Raw genomic sequence first — 23,155 nt, forward strand, 5'->3', positions numbered from 1 at the left:
CTGTTTGAACCCACACTGGTGGCATCACTCTACATCAAAAACTTGTCATCCAAGCAACTCCGCGAACCAGCTCTAGGGCCAGTGAAAAGGAAAACAGAATGGACAGGACTTTCAAATGCCCCCAAAGCCATCTATCTCAACATTCCAAAAGAAATCTATGATCCTACAACTGCAGCATTGAAATTTCATCTTGAATGACTGTTATTTTACCTGAAAGACCAATGCATGAATTAATTGCAATCCTGAGAAGAATGATGAACACTGGTTTAACACATGCATTCTTAAGCCCACAAAGGATAGTCGACTCTCTCAAATACTTAATCCCAACACTGGAAAACAGAGGCTGATGTGAAGGTAGTACAAGATGGCTGTTCCTGCTGAATCATCATGCATTTAATCAAAACGTAGTGAAACCAGCAGAACTCTAGCAGCTGACCTGTGTCTCAGAGTCATGTGCATAAGAGCTGTGGTAAGGTGCTGGAGAACAGTCTCGAAAAATCATATGATCTGGATTGGAAAATACCATCTGTAAAAACTTCTCGTTTACTAATATTTTTAAAGGAAAGGCAATCTGTTTCTTTTGGGTAAGGATAGCAGAGAATATAAAAGCAGCAGTCGGCCATTCAGCCCTTCAAACCATCTCGGCCATTCAACGTGATCATGAACGATCATCCAACTCAGTAGCCTGCTCTCACTTTTCCCTCCACAACTTTTGATCCCTTCAATCCTAAAAGAATGTTTTGGCCTCAATAGTTTCTTGTGACAAGGAATTCTACAGTCTCACCACTCAAAGAATAAACAAAGGCATGCTCTTTCACAAATATTTGCTCAAAAAAAAACACCACCCTCCGTCAACTCTACTTGTGTACACTTCAGCAAGCATGCTGTAGGATGTCTCAAGGCATTTCACGGCTGAAGCGTCAACAAATGACTCAATCTTTGCTTTTGTAATTTACAAACATGATCTCAATTGCTGGATGTGTTTGCATCTTCAATATTGTCTAAGTTATCGAATATTTCACAGCCAGTGATTCTATTTACTCGAAGCACAATTTACTTTTTAAAATCAAAAGTAACTTTATTTTTCCTTGAAGTTGCAAGTCAATTTTACCTATTTTTCATTGCCTTATCCCAATCCCTGCAAATGATTTCTTCTCTCTTAGTTCTTGGCACATTATCTTGTGTAACTCTTGGCACATTAAATTCTAAATTCCCTGGTGAGAAGCACTGGAATCAAAAACATTAGGATATCCTTGCAGAGTTTCAGGTCATCCCCATAAGGGCCCCTGTTCAATCCCCATGGTGCCCCATCTGGAAAAAAACAGGTTAGAGTGGTGGCAAATACAAGTGGCAATAGCAGGTCAATGTTGCAAGTCCAATTTCCAATCCCCACCACCTCTACAAGATAAGTGTACGATTGTTATGGTGTGAGAACTGCTTAAAACCTTTGAACTCAAAAGGACTTCACCAGATTTCAGCAGTATTTTAAGATGCAAAGCATTCCATGTAAACACACAGTAAATTCAACCCAGTAAAGTGCAGTTCCAGTTACCAGATTTTATCACTGTGACTGGCGTTGCGCTCAGTTTCCAGAAACAAGATGCAAAATCTCACATTTACAAAAACCGTGTAGCAGCATATTCAGCAATTAGATAATCTGACAGCTCTGATGACATTGGGGAGGAGATGGCCTGGTGGTATTATGGATGGGAGTTTGCTCGCTAAGCTGGAAGGTTCGTTTTCAGGCATTTCATCACGATTCTAGGTAACATCATCAGTGAGCCTCCAGTGAAACACTGGTGTTATGTCCCTCTTTCTATTTATCTGTTCAGGTTTCCTTGGGTTGGTGATGTCACTATTGTCAACCCAAGGAAACCTAAACAGATAAACAGAAAGCGGGACATAACACCAGCGCTTCACCAGAGGCTCACTGATGATGTTACCTAGAATGGTGACGAAACGTCTGATAACGAACCTTTCCAGCTCAGCGAGCAAACTCACATCCAGAACCTCAACCTGAGCTACAAATCTTCTCAAAACTCGCTAGTGGTATTATTGCTGAACTGTTAATCCACAGACCCAGATCATGTTCTGGGGACCCAGGTTCGAATCCTGCCACGGCAGACAGTGGAATTTGAATTCAATAAAAGTCTGGCATTAAGAATTTAATGATGACCATGAATCTATTGTCAATTGTCGGAAAAACTCATCTGGTTCACTAACGTCCTTTAGAGAAGGAAACTGCCAGCCTTGCCTGGTCTGGCTGACATGTGACTCCAGACAAACAGCAATGTGGTGGACTCTCAGCTGCCCTCTGGGTAATTAGGGACGGTCAATAAATGCTGCCTAGCCCGTGACCCCTCATACAGTGAACGAATAAAGAAAAACAAAGTCAATTGTGCTTTTCTCTTGAAGATGGATGGTGACGGCGAGCACGAGGGAGCATAGCTTTAAATTGAGGGGTGAAAGATATAGGACAGATGTCAGAGGTAGTTTCTTTACTCAGAGTAGTAAGGGAATGGAATGCTTTGCCTGCAATGGTAGTAGATTCGCCAACTTTAGGTACATTTAAGTCGTCATTGGATAAGCATATGGACGTACATGGAATAGTGTAGGTTAGGTGGGCTCGAGATCGGTATGACAGGTCGGCACAACATCGAGGGCCCAAGGGCCTGTACTGTGCTGTAATGTTCTATGTTCTATGAGCACCTATCTGATCTGACTACTCTGTAATAGCAACACGTTTGGCAGGCATACCTTGAAAACCGTTGTTGCAAACTGTCTGAAAAGTAGTTGCAATTGGACTCGATACTAACCTTCAAAAGAGAATCAAAATGAAAGCAACTATACAGCTATGGGAAAAAGAGCAGGAGAGTGGGTCTAATTCACTCGCTTTATCAGCAGAGATACAATGGAATGAATTACCACCACCGGTGCTGCATCATTCTGCGATTCTAGGAAGAAAGACAGACCTGAGAAGAGGTCCAAAACCTAACGAAACTGATGCTTTCCCCAGGGTGGCAGTGAAATTAATCTGGCATTAAAAGGCTATTTTTCAGCTTGACAATTACTGGGCAACAAAGTGGGCTTGTTTTCATTGGCCTGAGCAAAACTTCCCAACTGTTCAGTTGCTGGGAGGACAGCAGCACCTGAAATGAATGTTCTGCATTAAAATTACACACAGCAAATTTCATCAAAAGGGATTGGAAAACAAAGCAAAACACAACACAGGAAATTAGGTCAATGTGTACATATTGTGCTTAAAAAGCATTTGTTGGCCTTTTTGAGAAAGCAAGATGACACAAACCAGCGCAGCCAAAGTCTAGTTCAGATGGCCTTGCTGAGTTTGACATTCCCCAACGTGCAAGTCACGTCTGCTCCCATTCTCTTGCCAGGCCAAATAGATTCCATCAGAAATGAGGACAGAATATCTCGATCTAGGTTTTAACTGTCAATTTTGATGAATTCAGGAATCTCTGTGGCTGTGGGAATATCTATGCCATTGAGTTTATATGAACTGTACCATTCACTAATGCATATCACCTCACTCATTAACTGAAATACAGATCAGCCAAGATCAAACAAGATGATTGAATAAGCATAATGGGCTGAATGGCCTAGATTTGTTTCTCAAGTCATTTGAAGAATAATTTCCGCTAATTTTGGTTTACAGTAAAAAAGGTTAATTTAAATCTCTTTATGCATCAAACAGAACTTCATGCTCTCTTGTACCACTCAACCCATCATAAGGGGAAAGGAGAAAAACAGAATAAATGATACAAATGTTACATCGCATCATAAACAATAACAGTGGAAAAGAACTATCAAGCAGCTGAGAGAATAATTTGTATCTCTGCTCTGAAACACAGATTTATCTTTAATCATTCTTTTGTCGGAGTGAATGATCCGGTCTTAATGCCCTCGTCCATAAGGTACACACGGCTTCATAGAATGGCTACGCTACAGGAGACTATTTGGCCCAACATTAAAAGCATAGTTAATTCTGCTTTCCCCTCAGCCAATGATCTATTTTAACTCCACCCAGTGGACTCTTCACTCTCACCTCTAATATATGCAGCATGTGACTTAATTTCTAAAACTGATATAACCTATTTAGCTGCTTGTCGCTGGTGCCGCTCTTGGCCCATTATGCCAAACTGCTCTCTCCCTGCTTTTACTCTGGTCCTGTATCAAGGTTTGTGCATTCGATCTCTCTCCTCACACCTAGGCTCATTTTAAGCATGACTCCCAATGCCTGGTCCCTTTATTTTATTCCCACTAAACCACTGACTTTTGACACTAAACCCCTTCTTGGCATTCACTTTAGTTGCCGCTGCAAATTGTTCCTGCTTGGATATTTCTTGGCAACTATTAATACTCTTCTTGAACCCCAATTCCTTTGCAAACTGGCTTACTCCAACTTGTCACCCACTCATGGGTTCTCAAGTATTTAAAGTTTGAGAGAAGAATTGTAGCTTGGGTTGTGGATGAGGTTGTAGACTTGCTCAGTGAGCCAGTGTGTTTAACTGCAGGCGTTTCATCACCCTGCTAGGTAGCAGCATTAGTGCACCTCTGGTGAAGCTTCGGTGTTCTAACCCACTTGTTATTTGTGTGCCTCAGTTTGCTGGGGTGTTTGGCATCACTTCTGATTTGGTTTTTCAGTGGTTTGTACATTGGGTCCAATTCAATGTGCTTGTTGATGGAGTTCTGGTTGGAATGCCAGGCATCCAGGAATTCCCTGGCATTCCAACCCCAGTTTGCACTGCAAGCCAAACAGAGTCATGCCATGGAATTCCTGGAGGCCTGGCATTCCAATTCAATAGTTGAGGTCACAGGAACGGAAGCTATTTAAAAACAGTCTCAGTGCATCTCGCAGATGGTACACAGTGAGTGGAAGGGGGCTGGAATTAGGGTTCTAGACGGTTTATGGTGTCAGTCAAGCAGACAGCTTCAGTGTCTGAGTCGTCAGAAGAAGGTGCAATCAAGAGTCAACATCCCCACTTTGACCTTACAATGGAGGGAAAGTCATTAAATGAAGTAGCTGAAGATGGTTGGGCCTAGGACACTATCCGGAGGAACTCCTGCAGAGATGCCCTGCAGTGGAGATGACTGACTTCCAACAATCACAATCATTTTCCTTTGGTTAAGTATGGCTTTAGCCAGCAGAGATTTCTTCTAGATTCCAACTGGCTTCAGTTTTGCTCGGGCCCCTTAATGCCACAGTTCATCAAATGCAGCTTTGAGGTCAAGGGCAGTGATTCTCACCATACCTCTGCAATTCAGCTCTCCTGTCCATGTTGAATTAAGGCTTTGATAAAGTCAGGAGTTGGGTAATCCTGGGGTGTCCCAGTCTGAGCATCAGTCAGCAGGTTATTCAAAGCAAGTGCTGCTCGATAGCACAGATGAGAACAGCTTCCATCACGTCACTCAAGCTCAACAGTAGACTTATGTAGCAGTAGTTTGTTGGGTTAGGACTCCCATGCTTTGGACATAGAGGACAGAGTCACAGAGATATACAGCACAGAAACACACACTTTGGTCCATCTTGTTCATGCCAGCCAGATATCCTAAATTAATCTAGTCCCATTTTCCAACATCCCTCAAAATGCTTCTTATTCATATACCCATCCAGACACCTTTTAAATATTGTGTAGAGCTGGATGAACACAGCAGGCCAAGCAGCAGAGGAGCAGGAAAGGTGATATCTGAAGAAGGGTCTCGACCCGAGAAGTCAGCCTTCCTGGTCCTCTGGTGCTGCTTGGCCTGCTGTGTTCCATCCAGCTCTACACACGTTATCTCAGATTGTCCAGCATCGGCAGTTCCTACTATCTCTGCAATCTCTTAAATACTGTAATTGTTCCAGCTTCCACCGCTTCCTCTGGCAGGTCATTCTAGGCACACCACCCTCTGCATGAAAAAGTTGTCCCATTGGTCCTTTTCAAATCTTTCTCCCTCACATTAAAATCTATGCCCTTTCGTTTTGGATTCTACCACCTTGTCTAGTTACCTTATCTATGTCTCTCATGATTTAAAAAAACCTCTAAAGTCACCCCGCAGCCTCCAAGGCTCCAGGGAAAATAGCCCCAGTCTATTCATCCTCTCCCTTGATATCAAACCCTCCAACCCTAGCAACATCCTTGTAATTATTTTCTGAACCCTTTCAAGTTTCACAACATTCTTCCTATAGCTGGGAGATCAGAACTGCATGCAGTATTCCAAAAGTGGCCTAACATGACCTCTCAACTCCTGTACTCAATGCAGTGATCAATAAAGGCAAGTATACCAAACTGCTTCTTCACTGACCTATCTATGTGTGACTCAACTTTGAAAGAACTATGAACTTACACCCCTAGGTCTCTTTGTTCAGCCACACTCAAGACCTTACCATTAAGTGTAAAAGTCCTGCCCTGATTTGCCTCTCCAAAGAACCTCACATTTACCCAAGTTAAACTCCACTTGCCACTCGTCAGCCCATCTGATCAAGATCCTATCACACTGAGGTAACCCTCTTCGCCATCCACAACACCTCGAATTTTGGAGCCATTTGCAAACTTACTAACCTATGTTCACTTCCAAATCATTTATATAAATGATGTAAAGCCGTGGGACTAGCACCGATCCTTGTACGAATTACTAGATTGCTAGATTGCTGGGTATTTACCAGGGTTAGCTTGGTGAGAGGTGTGGAAAGTTCTGCTCAATTCTATCCCCCAGGATTTTGACAGCGTTCATATTTGTACATCGCTGAGTACATTTTTCAGGGAAACAGGGATATGAGGAGTACGTGGGAAAATGGAGTTGAAACTGAAGAACAGCCACAATCCTTCTGAAGGGTCCAATAGACACAATGGGTTGTTTGAGCTCCTCCTACTCCTATCATTTATGTTCTTAATCTCTCAACTCAAGATTTTGGGCACCTATCTTTTTACTCAACTTTCAGTTTTGTCTGAAGTCTGGGACATGCTTTAATTTCAAACAAAACAGAAGCCCCCTAATTGTCAGAATGATGCATAATCAAAAATATTTACTCGGTAGAAAACGGCACAAAAACAAATTTGCTTTAAATTTAATTGTAAGGAGATAACGAAGAGGATTTACTGAGTAAAAGGTAAAATTTGATTTACATAATTTTTTGTATATGATACTTTTAATGGATTTGTATGCAAGAGAATGAGTGTAAAAACCCTTGAATTATTTAGAAAACAGACAGTTTAATTTTAGAACTCTTGTAGCTAAAATAAATAAAGATAGGTCAACTTTCATGTTTGTATATCTTGCTAAACCAAAATAGACAATAAAAGGAATGTAACAAATAAAACAAAAGGGCAAACTTTAATCTCAGATTGGACCAGAGGAAGATTAAGATTTACCAGTTGGTTTAATACCTGTCATCAAGGTAGTGGTATGACATAACCTAATTATTGGCTAATTACAACAATTAATCTCTCTCACTTATGTTAGACTCTGTGGTAAACTAAGGTGAGAAAAACCGCTGCCCTGGCAACATCTCAAGTCTAAAGTCACCAGCTGTATCCAATTTACACTTACAACATATGTTAAAACTTCCACGATACGGGGACATAATCCAACAGATTTATTTGAAATCACAAGCTTTCGAAGTGCTGACCCTTTGTCAGATGAACTGCAGACAGGCAGAGAACTTATAGCAGAGAGGTCAAAAGATCATACAAACGGTATGAGTGGATTGATAGGATTTATTTATTGTCATGTGTATCCAAGTACAGTGAAAAGCTTAGCTTATGAGCAGTGCAGGCAGATTGTAGTAAGAAAGGACATACAGATCATAGGTTGGCAAATAAACTTAGTCAGAGGCATACAGGTTATGTTGCACAGGGTGTGCACCAGGCATGTTCAGCAATACTTGAGGTTAGGGATAAATTCATCAGTCTAATAACAGCCAGAAAGAAGCTGTTCCTGAACCTGCCGGTATGAGTGTTCGAGGTTTCATATCTTCTGCTTGACAGAAGTGGTTGTAGAAGAGTGCTACTGGGGTGGGAGGAGTCTTTGATGCAGTTCGTAGCCATGTATATGGAGTCCATGGATGGAAGGTTGGCTAGATGGTCTGGGCTAATCACACAATCTTCTATAGTTTCTTACAGTCCTGGGTAGAGCAGCTGCGACACGTTGAATAAGTCTCTGCTGGTGATCAAAAGTGTCAGATGGTCCGAGTAAAGAGTCAACAACTAAATGGCAAATGAAGGGATGACCTATAATCCCATTAAAAGGAAGGGAGAGAGGTAATTACAAAAAAATTAAAAATAAGGTGGCGGTGAAGGAAAACCAAATGGCTGGAATAACATTATTGATATGAGTCGCACGCTGAGGGCCTAAACCAAAGAAATGAGTAATCCAAAACTGTACAAACTGTCAGAACTGATATCGTTCTATATCTGTAAAACCTTCCTTACTGTGCTGTTTTGGCACCATCATCTTGATAGTATATGATCTTTCTACCTTAGTTTGTAGTTTTGGATTACTCATTTCTTTGGTTAGACCCTCAGCACTTCACTCTTATACCTATCATGTTATTCAAGCCATTTGGTTTGCCCCAGCACCAGCATCCTTTTGATTTTTTGCAACTAACTCTCTGCCTATGTTGCTCAGATAATAAATCATCCCTTCACTTGCAATTCAGCTGTCGACACTTTAATCACCCCACCTGACACTTGTGATCACCTGTAGGGACTTATTATTCAACCGGTCAACACTTCGCTTACCATCCGTATAATCTTTCGCTCTTTCCGCTATAAATTCCGTGCCTGTGTGCCTCGTGTTCTGAAAGCTTGCAATTTTAAACAAACTTGTTGGACTACAACCTGGGTGCCGTGTGACTTTTGACCTCGTCCTCCCTAGTCCAACACCGGCACCTCCACTTAACATTAAAACTTGAGCAATAAACCATCGAGAATGAAATTTCAGTATGTTACTTACTGAAAAATAAAAATATTAATTTCCACAAATTATTCCTGGCATACTTCAGTAACACAAATACATATAGATTTTAAACTGCTCAATTAGATTAACAGCAAGAAAGATTAAGATCTCACTTCTAGCAACTTTAATCTTGTCCAATTTGAATTGTTTCCAAAGTGTAGACCACTCTTAAAATACGTGGTATTTTAATGCACTATTTTTCTGCACAGACTAAGCTTCTACAAACCGCAAAAACACCGATAGAATTTGATTACAAACAAGCTCAATACTTTGATTTGTTACCAAAGAAGCACTTATCTCATACTTCACATGACTGGGGTTTGAAAACCTTCTGGAGAGAAAAAAGACATAACCTAAGAAGTATGTTATACCTGCGCACCCTGAAATGTGACCTGCCTTCACAACTGGTCAGAAGATAGCTCATCCCATTGACAGGAACTTTTTTCCCCCCCAAGGAAAACGGCCCTGAATTGATTAATAAATGCCAACGTAAGGACTGCAACTATGGTAAGACTGGTCTGGCTAGCCCAAGCCTCACGTGTCCCACCTTAATATTGTGGAGAGGTTGGGGCAGCTGTGAGAACAATAGCAAAGTCAGACAGGAATTTTACACATCTAATCCTATCTGCAAATCCACCAGTGAGGGAGAGTGACATTCTGTCCATCATGCAACCCTAACAGAGACGGATTAAATATTTTAACAAATGTTGTGATCTTCAAGTAAATACAGTATACTGCAGGAAAGGGAGAAGTTCGGTGCAAATTGCTTCAAGACCATGCCTCACATAGAGAGAGGAAGTGTAGGCAAAACTGTGCTTAGAAACAGAGAACAAAAGGGGGAAGGTCTACAAAAACAGAAATTGCTGGAGAAATTCAGCAGGTCTGGCAGCTGGTGAAGAAACAGCAATGTTTCAAGTCTACTGACTTTTGAGTTCAGAGCAAAACACTGACTCTGATTTCTCTCCACAGATGCTGCCAGTTTCAGATTTCCAGCATTCACAATTTTTGGTTTTACAATAGGGCAAAGTCCATAGGTTAAAGAGCATAGTGCATACTGTTAGAAGTATCAAAATTCGAGGGAAAAATTTCTGTTCCAAAAAAAAGAGAGGGAACACTGGAAAGTACTGGATTCTATACAACAGTCAGCTCACTGAGGCAGTGAAAAGGTATTACAGAAAGTAATCTGACCAGACAATATGTCCTAATCAGTGTGGAGCTGGAGGAACACAGCAGGCCAGATAGCATGAGAGGACTAGGAAAGTTGACGTTTTGGGTCGGGATGCTTCTTCAGAAATGATGCAATTTCTGAAGAAAGGTCCCGACCTGAAACTTCAACTTTCCTAGCCCTCTTATGCTATCTGGCCTGCTGTGTTCCTCCAGCTCCACACTTAACTCTGACTCCAGCCTTGGCAGTTCTTACTACTTCTGAATAGGCCTTATTCAGGTTATGTGTTTTTTGGTCTGTTGGAGTTCACCTACCCTTTAGTTTAAGCTCTCTAGCTATCAGTCCGAAATATTAACCTGTTATTTTTGGCTAGTACAACAGCCTTAAACAAAAGTGGAGAGTCTTCCCAGTGGGGGCAAGTTTACGTCAGAAAATTGCTCACAAATTTTTCACATCAATAATTTCAGAAGTAAGAGCAATAAGTACTGATGCAAGAAACAGCCCAATATACCCCGAGGGGGCAGCATGGAACCAAATGGAACTTGCAGGATAGTCTTGACATCTGTATGCTATGGATTCAGGAAAGTTGAGAGTTTAGTCATTGACTGCTGAAAGCATTTTCTGCTTTGCCACCTCCCACACATCGATGAAAAACAAAAATATATCTTTCATTATGTTTGTGGTCCCTCCTAAAAACCTGAAAGATGATTTTTAATTATATTTTTAAAAATAGGGAAGCAACAAGATAAAATACTTTTCACACCTGACAACAGCATTGAGCACGTAGCATTCACAGGTCAGACATAGTACAAGTCATTTTTTAAAAATATTATGTTGAATAAGAGATCCACATCAATCAAATCTCAAATCACCTCCTCTCCTTAATGACTGACTTAAGGCTGAACCACTGAGCTCACTAACCAATATTGCCTCCCAATATAGAGGGGACGTCAGAGGTAAGTTCTTTACTCAGTGGGTGGTCGGGGCGTGGAATGCATTGCCAGAGCAGTTAGTGGAGTCAGCCTCATTAGGGGCATTTAAGCAGCTATTAGATAGGCATATGGATGATAGTGTAAGGTAGGGGTGGAGGTTAGATAGACCTCAGGTTTAGGGTAAATGTTTGGCACAACATCATGAGCCAAAGGGTCTATACTGTACTGTTCTATGTTCTATTAATCATACAATGCCTCAAATTAAAATACTATTCTTGTTTTCAAACCTCACCCCTCTGTATCTCTGTACCCCCCTCCAGCCCTATGATCCTCCGAAATACTATTGCTCCTTCATTTCAGGCCCCCTAAGCATCAGACTCTCAGGCATATTTTAATATAACACACCCTCAAATAGTGGCAAGCAGATGAGGAATTACTACCACCAGTATTTCTGGAACTATGCCAGCAAAGATCAGTGCTCTCAACAATGGGGACAGAAAACAAACAAAAATGCAAGAACAAAATAAAACGGTTAATGACTTTCGCTTCAATCTACGATTCTGCAGCAAACCAATCAGATTATGAATAGGCCAGTAAAAGGTGAAAAATACAGGAGGGACAATGTGAGTCATTTTCTCAAATAAAAACTCAAAAAAAAGGAAGATAATTTTAATAAGTCTCGGAGCACCTGTGGAGAGAGAAACAGTTAAATGTTTCAAGTCCTATGCAACCCTTCAGTTCTGAACAGAAATTACACTGGACTTGAAATGTTAACTCTGCTCCCTTCATGGATCCTGCCAGATCTGGAGTTTCTCCAGGTTTGTCCATTTTTAATTTCAGATTTCGAACATTTGCAAATATTTTATTTTCATACAAGTTGTTTTCTTATTTTGCTTTATCCTTTCATGGGATGTGTGTGTCTCTGGCAAGGAAGTGGCAGAGCAACATGTTCCTGAATCACTACAGTCCATCTGGTACAAGGACAACCACGGTGCTGTGGGGTGGCAGTTTGAGGATTTTCATCCAATAACAAAGAAACAAGGATACAGTTCCAAGTCAAGATGAGGAGTGGCTTGGAGGGGAAATTGCAGGCAGCAATGTTCCCATACATCTGGTATTCTAGGTGGCAGAGATCACAGATTCAGAAGTTGATGTCAAAGCGGAATTGACAAGTTGTCGCAGTGCACCTGGCAGATCGTACACATTTTGATTCAATGGTGGAGTGTGAGAAAGGGGAAAAGAATGCATGGAATGCCAATCAATCAAGCTACTGTTTCCTTTGTGATGTTGAGTTTCTGCTGTGTAAATGGAGTTGAGCATATCAGATCCAGTGGTGGACATTCTATCACAATTTTGACTTGTACCTTGGAGGCAGATAGGCTGTTGAAAATCAGGAAGTAAATTATTCTCTACATAATTCCCGAAGTCTGACCTGCTCATGTCACTATTGTAGATATGTGTGCATGCAGTCACACAATTAAGTGTCATAATTCAGGAATCACATTCTTACAAATTAGAATAACATCAAGAATGTTTAACATATTAATTCAGTTTCAACATATCGCCATTTTAGGATAAAACTCTTCAACTTCACACTGACCTGAGTACTTTTGCCACATCCCAGTTTACCAGAAACTAATACCAGATTATTGTTGACGAGACTTTCCATGAAGTGGTATTTGATGCTCCAGACTGGCAGAGCTTTCCTCCGTTTAAGTAGATCATAGTACCGTGAGGAAAAAGGTAGCCCATCAAAAGGATTAACTTCCAGATCACTGTTATCACAGTTCAAGTCCTCGTCCTCATCATCTTCTAACTCAGAGGTAAAACCATTTAGTTTTGAGGAAATGGAGCCGGAGTCAGCAGCTTGTCCACTGCCCTCAGGCTCACTGTCCATCCTGCCAATGTCCATTTGTCAAGTCACGTTGACAAACCAAGTGCCGTTTTCAATGCTGCAAAGAAAAAAACAGATCAGAAATTCAAGTCAAGCAAAAATGACAGAGCCTACAATAGTCACAAACATGGAGCTCACACAGCTCTTCCTAGTCAACTGCAAACACCAAAAGAATAGATCCGACCAACTGACAAGACAGAAAGAACAAAGTTTCTCAATTCCCTCCTATTGATGTTGACTTCCTCCTCTCTTAGTAGTAGTTCAGAATATATTTAAGCTCTTTTTATTTATAAAAATCATGTCCACAAGAAGAGCTAGGATGCTTTGCTGCAACTGCACAGCTACTGTAGAACTGCTGAGACTACTTCTGGTCTGTGTACAAAAAGGATGTTCTGGCTATGGAGGAAGTGTAACAAAAAAGTTCACCATACTGATTCTTGGAATGGCAAGACTGAAGTATTGAGAGACACCAGAAGAGTCAAGGCTATAGTCACTAGAATTTAGAAGAATATGGGGCATCTCATTGAAATCTATTAAATCATAACAAGATTAGAAAGTGATGACCAGGAAAATCCAGAACCAGGGGTCACAGTCTAAACATAGGTGGTAGGCCAATTAGGGCTAAGAAGAAATTTCAACTAGGGAGTGACAAGTGTGGAATTCTCTGCCACAGAAAGGCCAAAACAGTGGCTGTTTTCAAGAAGGGAACAGCTCTAATGCTTAGGGCCTCTTAGGGTATCGAGTTGGATGATCAGGAATGATCATATTGAATGGCAGCGCACATTCGAAGGGCCAAATGGCCTACTGATGCTTTACATTCTATGTTTCTATTGGGTAAGGTTGGCAAATTGCCTGTCCCAAAGGATATTAGTAAACCAGAAGTTTTTGGAGATGGTTTTTACAATCTAAACCACATGGGCTTTTCGAAACAAAAACAGAAATTTCTGGGAAAGGTCAGTAGGACTGGCAGCATATGTGCAGAAAAATCAGAGTTTACGACCCTTCCTCAGATTTTCCAGGATTTCTATTTTTGTTTGATTTACAGCATCCACAATTTGTAATTTTATGTTTATGTAATTTTCGAAACCTGCTCTCTTCCTACACCTTACTGCAGCGCTTATGCGCATCATTCCAAGACATAGGTCAGCTGCTAGAGCTCCGCTAGTTTCAATATGCTTCGACGGAATGCATGATGATTCACAAGGGAATATCCATCTGTTATTTCCTTCACATCAGCCCTCATTTCCCAATTTTAAGGTCAAGTATTTGAGAGAGTCAACTACCCTTTTTGTGAGCTTAAGAATGCCCAAGTTGCAGCTGTGTTAGCCCACAACTGCAGGTGAAATGGTAAAGCGTTTAGGATCTGTGCTGTGTAGAGCATCCAACTTTCTTCACATGAATGCAATTTAATCCATGAATTCATGTCCAAGTAATGTAACAGTCATTCAGAACAATGTTCAATGCTGTGGCTATATTTTCTACATTTCTGTCTAGAAGGAATAAAAGTATAGACACTGATCACATTCTAACACAGAAAAATAAGGTCTTTTCATCCCATGAGATCATAACAAAACGGAGCAGGTGGTCATCATTTGGTCCACCCAGCCTGCTCTGCCATTCAATAAGATGAGCAGACTTTCCACCTCAAATCCAGTGTCCAATAATATCTCTATACCCTATATCATTGCCCACATATCAACTGACCTCTGTCTTGACTGAGCATCCTACTTTCTGGGGTGAAAAATTCCAAATATTAACAAGTTTGAGTGTGAAGGTCTACATAGTTGAGCCTTTAGTCTGAGACTAAGCACCCCGCTCACACCTGACATTTCCACGAACCCACCCGAACTCATTCTAGCTTCTTCGAGAAAAAGCGTCTCAACATCTTCATTGTCAAACCCTCTTTTATACATTTCAATAAAATCCTCTCCTCCTTCTATTCTCTGGGGAATTTAAGCATAGCCTCGTCAATCTCCCTCCACAGGAAGTTTCTTTATCTCAGGAATAAGTTGAATAAATCTTCACCACATTCCCTCGAGAAAGGTAACGATCTCCTTCCTTAGTTAAGGAGCTCAAAACTGTGCAGAGTTTGGTGTTATACACGTCAGCCAACCTGTGACATCTCCCACTGGGAATGTTACTTCAGCACTGTTAAGACAACAGCCACTAAATCCAGATGGACTGAGACATCTCCATAGACCCTTGCAGTGAACTGTCAGAAGGTACATTTTGTCCTATTAATGAGCCGTGCAATGACTCAGTATTACAGTTACATCCCTGCAAAGAGATTCGTCAGGGCATTGGTAAAGAGAAACAAATTACAGAAATATGATACTGTCAATGATAAAGATGTTTCATAAACAACATTACATATTGTAGTATCTAATTTAAGAAGCATGTTATCTTGAATGCAAGGACTATCTCATGTCACCCAGAAGAACTACGTGAATTTATAAGTCAATCTTTGTTAAAGAAACAGTTGCTGACAGATAGAGGTATTGTGGTGCTAATTAACCTCCAACCTTATTTAAGATAAGAAGGGCTTGAAGGATACCATTTGTATTCTAGCCAAATATCAAAAAATGAAAGAAATACCTTGCACTTGTACCTTACATCCCTCTAATTCTACACAATATTTCAGTAGTGAAGAACTACAAAGTACTTGTTTTTAACATGTTACTTGACAGGAACAGGTGCACATCTGGGAGCAATAAAATAGCAGCCATTTTGTACTTACAGCTGAATCTGCTTTGTCATATCTAATTTCTCAGCAGCAACTGCTGCATAGATGCTGCCTCAATGCAGATAAGTATGCCAATAATGAACTTCCTATCATCACGTGCCAAATTGCCCACAGCCAGTTAAATTTAAAGTGCAGTTACTGTTGAAATGTAGGAAATGTGGCAGCCAATTTGTATGCTAGGTCCCCCAAACAGCAGTTAAGTAATTACCTTTTCTTTTTCAGTGTCACTGTTTCCAGTTATTTTGATATCCTAAACTATTGTAGGAGCGCTTGTAGGCTTGGATGAGAAAATGGTAAATCTTGACGACTAAGGTTAACAGTTAATTGACAAAGTTCTTGTTAATGCCACTTGGGGACGCATTGTCATTGCTCAGCAACAGTATTCATACTACACGTTCAAATATTTTTGAGCTTCTCTAATAACTGCAGAAACAATAGGGATGCAGGCAATGGCCTAGTGGTATTATTACTAGACTATTAAATCAAGAAACCAAGTTGACGTTGAGGCTCTAGTCATGGAAAAGGAGGCATAAATTGGATTTAAGCTATTGGGCTGAAGTGAATCTCTAGCTGACTACCAAAAGTGTTGGAGCACACTCGAGAGAAATCAGAAGAGCAAGAAGAGGGCAAGATGGATCTGGCAGATAAGATTATAGACAATCCCAAGAGGTTCTATAGCTATATTCAGATTAAAAGGGTGGCTAGGGAGAGAATAGGTCCCCTTAAAGATCAGCATAGCTGCTGATGTGTGGTGCCACAGGAGAAGGGGAAATTTTTAATGAATATTTCTCCTCAGTGTTTACAGAAGAGAAAATCATGGACGCTAAGGAAATAAGAGAAACAAGTGGGGGTGTTTTGGACCGCATACATATTACCAGAAAGGAGGTGTTGGCAGCCTTAAAACACATTAAAGGTGGATAAATCCCCAGGCCTAACCAAGTCCATTCTGGCAGTCTCAGATGGACAGGGTGGTGAAGGAGGCATTTAGCATGCTGGCCTTCATCAGTCGAGGCACTGGGTATGAGAGTTGGAATGATATGGACAGTTGTATAAGTCATTAGTGAGCCTGCACTTGGAGTACTGTGTACAGTTTTGGTCACCCTGTTAAAAGGAAAGACAGAGTTAAAACGGCGTACAAGGATGTTGCCAGAACTAGCAGGCCTGAGTAATAGGGAGAGGCTGGCCAAGGTAAGAACTTATTCCTTGAAACTCAGGAGAATGAGGGGGGACCTCAATGAGGGGCACAGATAGGATAAATGCATATCGTCTTTTTCTCAGAGATGGATAATTGAAACTAGGCAGCATAGGTTCAAGGTGAGAGGAAAAGATTTAAGAGGGACCCAAGGGGCAACTTCATGCAGAGAGTGGTCATGTATGGAACAATGCTGCTGGAAAAAGTGATTGAGGCAGGTACAGCAGTAATATTTAAAAAAAATTTGGATAGCTATGTGGATGAGAAGGGTTTAAAGAGGGATATGGCCCAAATGCAAGCAATTGGCACTACCCGAGGATGCACCATGGTCAGCATGGACCCTTTTGGGCTCATGGGCCTGTTTCCACGCTGCATTACTCTCTGGCCCAGATTCAAATTCCACCATGTAGATTGTGGAATTTGAATTCAATAAAAATCTAATGTTGACACATGCAAATGCATTGGTTGTCAGAAAATCCCATCCGGTTCACGAATGTCCATTTAGGAAGGGCATCTGTCATCCTCATCTGGTCTGACCTACATGAGATTCCAAACCCACAGCAATGTAGCTGACTCTTAAGTGTCCAATGAACAATTTGGATTGGGCAATAAATGCTGGCCTAGCCAGTGACCCCCCACATCCCATAGATGAATGGGAAGAGAACAATGCAACAATTTTGAAAAGACAAGCAGTCCCACTCGAGAATGCTTAAGTCTAAGAATAACTCACCATAATTCCAATTTCTCCCAAGGACTAGAATAACAATAAAGGTCACATTAATCAGAACATGAATAACAGAAGCAGCAGATCACCTGGCAATCCCAAGGTAGCTTCACCCTACAATAATCATGTCTGACCAAGTTTCAGTCCCCTTTTCTTCCTGTACCAGAAAACTCGATTGCCTGACAGATCAGAAATTCAGCTTTTAGAGTATTCAACAATGAAACATTCACAACCCTTTGAGTGAAGCCATTTCGCAATCTGGGAAGGTCAACTCCTTATCCTGACATTGTGCTACAGTACTCAAAATTCTCCAACCAGTGGAAACAACCTGCCAATACGTGAACAAACACAGGTCAAAAACATTATTCTCATAAGATGAGTTTATGCAAGAGTCAACACAATTGAGGTACTGCAGGATATTATTTTATAAGTGGACACAAAATAGCAATTCATGGTATGGTCTTTGAAGTACAATAAGATGCCGAGATGCCTCTTTAAGCCAAGGAAGTTGTTATATCATCATTCAGATCAAAGAACTTTCTACTGTCACAATCTTACACAGTGCATAAAAGGTGACTGCTGCAACAATCATCAATGAACTACACAGTGGCAATCCACTAAGGATCCTTTGACTTCACCTCCCAAGCTTTACTTCATAGAATGACAAGGAAAGAAGATCAATGGGAGGCTGCAAATCCACTCTAACCTTGGCCTGGAAGAACATCACCATTGTTTCACTGCAAACCAAAAGAACCGCAGATGCTGCAAGTCAGGTGCAAAAACAGAAGTTGCTGGAAAAGCTCTGAGGAAGAGTCACCGGACCCAAAACTTTAACTGATTTGTTTTCTTCACAGATGCTGCCAGACCTGCCGTGCTTTTCCGGAAACTTCTGTTTTTGTACCATCACTTTATTGTTCCTGAGCCAGAATCCCAGAGCTCGCTCTCTCTCTAGAAGGCACTGTGGGAACATTTTTACTATGTGGATTGTAGTGATGGCTCATTGCCTCATTCCAAAGAGGAATCAGGCGCGGCAATAAACACCAAGCTTGGCAGCAAACCACATGGCACACACGTAATCAAATTAAATGTATTCATCGCAAGATTGCACATAAAACAGCATGACAATTTTGCACTCCATAAGAATTCATATATTTCATATTCAATGTCATCGATAAAATAAAATGCTCACCATTTATCCCAAAAAAAACTTCACATAAACCAAATTGGTTAATTGTGGCAGTACTTATAATGCTCCATTATTGCCAGAGAGAAATAAAAATAGCTTTTGCCAATCTCTGAAGGTGGAAGGGTTACTTCAGGGTGGCAAAGTAGGGACTGTCTTTGCAAAATTGCAACAGGCCATACAATGAGTTTTACACCATTGCAAGCACTGTTGGGCTAACCTTTCATGGCACGTTTTTCAAAAAAAAACATCATTTTGTTGAACAGAATGTCCTTCTTAAAGGACTGGGTAACATGAGGTTCCCAAAAGAGATACAGTGCAAGAACAGAGAGTCTGGAGCATGTGCACTCATTGGAATGGGAATGTAGGAACAGGAGTAGGCCATTCGCTATGAGCCCATATCACTTGACACCCTTGCTCAACAAATATTAGTCTCTCAGATTTAAATTTAACAATTGAATTAGCATCATTGCTTGAGGAAGAGAGTTCCAAACCACCACTATGTGTGTTGAAGTGCTTTCTAACATCTCTCTTGAATGGTCTGGTCCTAATTCTTAGGCTATGCCCCTAGTTCTGGAATCTTTAACCAGTGGAAACAGTTATCCACCCTGTCTTTGTGGTAATATCCTGAAAACCTCCAATAGATCACCCTGTAACCTTCAAAATTCTGGAAAATAAAGGCCAAATTTCTCCTCCACTCATAAGCCCAGGTAGCACCCTGGTTGATCTACACTGAATGCCCTCCAGGGTAAAACCTCCTTCCTAAGGTGTGAAGCCCAGGTCCGCTCACCTTCCTCCAAGTGGAGCTACTAAGGTTTTGTATATCTGCAGGATAATGTCTGCATCTTTTTTATAAATTCATTTGTAGGACATGAGGATCACCTGTTGGCCAGCATTTCTTGCCGATCCCTAGTTGCCCTAGAGAAGGTGGTGAGCTGCCTTCAACTTCTGCAGTCCACGTGCTGTGGGTTGACCCACAATGCCCTTCGGGAGGGAATTCCAGAATTTTGACCAAAAGACAGTGGAGGAACAGTCAGAGTGCTAAAAGGCTTGTAGATAAGCCTGCAGGTGTTGGTGTTCCCATGTATCTGCTGCCCTCGTCCTAAAGTGATTAGACTTTGGAAGGTACCATCTACAGGCCCTTCATGAATTTTTGCAGTGCAGCTTGTAAATAATATACAATCAAATAGGCTGCTTTTTCCTGGTGTCAAGCTTGTGTTGTTGGAGTTGCCCCCATCAAGGCAGGCGAAGAATCTGGAGGTGAGTTACTTGCTGGAGTATTCCTGCCCTCTGACCTGCTCTTGGACCCACTGTGTTTATATGGCAAGACAGTTGAGCTTCTGATCAATGGTAACCCCAACGATGTTGACAGTGGAAGATTCAATGCTAGTAACACCACTGAATATCGAAGAGCAGTGGTTAGATTGTCTCTTACTGGAGATGGTCATTGCCTGGCATTTGTGTGGCACAAATGTTACTTCCCATTTGTCTGCCCAATCCTGGATATTGTCCATTTGAACATGGACTGCTTCAGTGTCTGAGGAGTTGTAAATGGTGTTGAACATTGTGCAACATCAGCGAACATTGCCATTTTTGACCTGATGATGGAGGTAAGGTCATCGATGAAGCAGCTGAAGATGGTTGTCCTTAGAACATTACCCTGAGGAACTCCTGCAGAAACATCTTGGAGTTGAGATGACTAACCTCCAACAACCATAACCATCTTCCCATGTGCCAAATATGATTCCAACCAATGCAACGTTTGCCCCGATACTCACATTCCAGTTTTGCTAGGGCTCTTTGATGCCACACTAGTTGACTGCAGTCTTGATGTCAAGTGCTGTCACTTTCACCTCATTTATAATCCAGCCCTTTAGATACGAAGACCAGTAGTCCATTAGACTTAACTATTATCTCCATCTATTTGTGACATTTTGAAAAGCTATGCACTTGAACCCCTAGGTCTTACTTGTACATAATATTCATGCCTTCTGATAAAAAAATACCTTAATACTTTAACACTTAAAAAGTAAAAATTGTCACACTTGCCCATATTAAAATTCATTCACCACATTGCCTTGGCTATATCCAACATCTTTGTTACCTCTTCAATATCTCTGAGACTTGTCAGACCTGGCCTACCCTTCAGGAATCCATGCTGACTCTCCCTGGTTTACTGAAATTTTTTTGACATGATCAACTGACCACTGGAACCAAAAGCATGACAAAATAACTTCAAAAAGAAAATTGTATACTTAGTGGTATTTTCTAATCAACCCATTCAGAAATGTTATCACACACCTGTGGAGGAGGTGATACTCGAACCTGGTATCCCTGGCTCAAAGGCAGGGAGAGTACCAACATGCTTCAAGGCATGATCAACTTCACCATAATCAAGAGGCCTCTGAATTCACAGCACTTGCTTTTCTCCAAAACTCCCAACCCGATTTCAAGTGAACATTAAATCACTATGATTTAAACCAAGACAGATTCACATTTCAACAAAAGTTGAATAAAAGCCAGAGTAGTCAATTCAAAATGAAGGCTGACATTCCAAAGTAGCACTGAAGGAGCACTGCACCACAGCTTCTAGGATGACCTGTCAAACCTGCCCTCAGGTAACATGAAAAGTTCCACTGCCCTATTTCAAACAAAATGCACAACATCACACATTGTAGACGGTTTGGCAGTTTCCAGCTGTGAGGCCTTGCAGTGAACATCATCTGTCCACGTTTCCTCCAAGGCAGCAGTACTGTAAATGGTCTTTGGGAAGCGTGGAGCACAAAGTCCCATTACCGGTCAAGCTCAGAATCTGCAGGGCCCTCAAACCAGGGGGGCAGTGGGTGCTCAGCCCCTGGGTATAGTCAAAACAAATTGTTTGGGGCAGGAGGTGCCACCCTTCAAGGTGCGTGACTAACCCTCCAAAGCTCCTCGGGGCGAGCCAACAGACGACTGGATAGTTTCCAGCCATCCCTAGCAACAGTGGGAACACGAGCCAGGACTAACACAGCTGTGCCTCACCCCTCCATTTAAAAAAAAACACCCCACCATCTCCATCAAAATAAAAACCACCATCTGCCCAACACAGAGTCACAAACTGACCGGTCAAAACAAAAACATATTCAAAATCAAAATGTCAGACCGTGGGGGTGGATTGGGCAGTGGGGCACAGGGAGTGAGGAAAGACAGTTCATTCAAAAGCAACAGTGAATACGAACATATAACATATATAGAGAAAGCAATTCAAAACAATACCTTTTCCTTTTTTCAAAAGAAAATAGCTGGCAGTTCTGGGCTGCCAGGAAATAAGACTCACCTGTTCCTGCTTTTGGGAGGGGAAAATCCAAGGGCAATGTTCAACACAACCTTCAAACACCCCTTCCTCACAGTGTTCGGGTCTGTTTATTTACTTTTTGAAGGAAGATGCAAATTAATTCTTAAAACAATTTGTCTGATTTGCAAATGACGATCAAAAGGACTCCGCGGTTCAGCCCCAAAACACACACCAGTCCCTTGCTCCTCACTCGGAATTGACTTTGTCTTTATACCACAAAGCCCAACATAATTACATTATTATAACAAGCACTATCATTGAGAATAAACCTAATTATCAATTCCTCCCCAGGATTTGATTATTTTGCTCTAATTCCTTCTCTCTCTCTCTCTCTGCGGGCGGGCGACCGCATCCCCTCCCCGGTCTGATTTATTCCATCATGTTCTCCTTCCCGGTGATATGATTTAAAAATATAAGTTATTTGTACTCATTCTGTCGTTTTTCTAACTCAGTACAGGAACAGACACTAGCCGCGGCTGCGGGACCACAGGCAGCGGCGCCATGTTGGAATTAAAGGGGCGATGAGGGCGGGGCCAAGCAGAGCCGACAGGAAATCAGGTTAAAGGGGAGGGCACACCTGCTTGATACATCTGTATATCTGTGTGTGTCCAGGAAATCGGGTTAAAGGGGAGGGTACACCTGTTTGATACATCTGTATCCCTGTGTGTGTCCAGGAAATCGGGTTAAAGGGGAGGGTACACCTGCTTGATACATCTGTATATCTGTGTGCACACAGTAAATCAGGTTAAAGTGGAGGGTACACCTGCTTGATACATCTGTATACCTGTGTGTGTACAGTAAATCAGGTTAAAGGGGAGGGTACACCTGCTTCATACATCTGTATACCTGTGTGTGTACAGTAAATCAGGTTAAAGGGGATGGTACACCTGCTTGATACATCTGTATATCTGTATGTGTACAGGAAATTGGGTTAAAGGGAAGGGTACACCTGCTTGATACATCTGTATACCTGTGTGTGTACAGTAAAGTTTGGGCCTAGACCCTTCATCAGAGAGGGGGATGGGGTGAGGGT

At 41.5% G+C, this 23,155-nt stretch overlaps 1 protein-coding gene across 4 annotated transcripts in view; it reads right to left on the reverse strand.

The window, feature by feature from the left end:
* The window catches only part of LOC125454935 (putative pre-mRNA-splicing factor ATP-dependent RNA helicase DHX32), a 106,498-nt gene extending 83,871 nt beyond the window's left edge, over window positions 1–22,627 (reverse strand). For 3 of the 4 annotated variants that reach the window (XM_059650427.1, XM_059650426.1, XM_059650421.1), the window contains exons 1-2: window positions 22,105–22,626; window positions 12,653–13,004 (exon numbers count right to left, since the gene is read on the reverse strand). In XM_059650427.1, the coding sequence (XP_059506410.1) occupies window positions 12,653–12,964 (312 nt within the window). In that variant the 5' untranslated portion in view covers window positions 12,965–13,004; window positions 22,105–22,626. Of the gene's footprint in view, window positions 1–12,652; window positions 13,005–22,104 lie in introns of all 4 variants that reach the window. The other variant, XM_059650423.1, reaches the window with a different exon arrangement.
* Between the last annotated feature and the right edge of the window lie 528 nt (window positions 22,628–23,155).

This window comes from Stegostoma tigrinum, chromosome 1, assembly GCF_030684315.1.
Source record: "Stegostoma tigrinum isolate sSteTig4 chromosome 1, sSteTig4.hap1, whole genome shotgun sequence".
NCBI classification, from domain to species: Eukaryota; Metazoa; Chordata; class Chondrichthyes; order Orectolobiformes; family Stegostomatidae; genus Stegostoma; species Stegostoma tigrinum.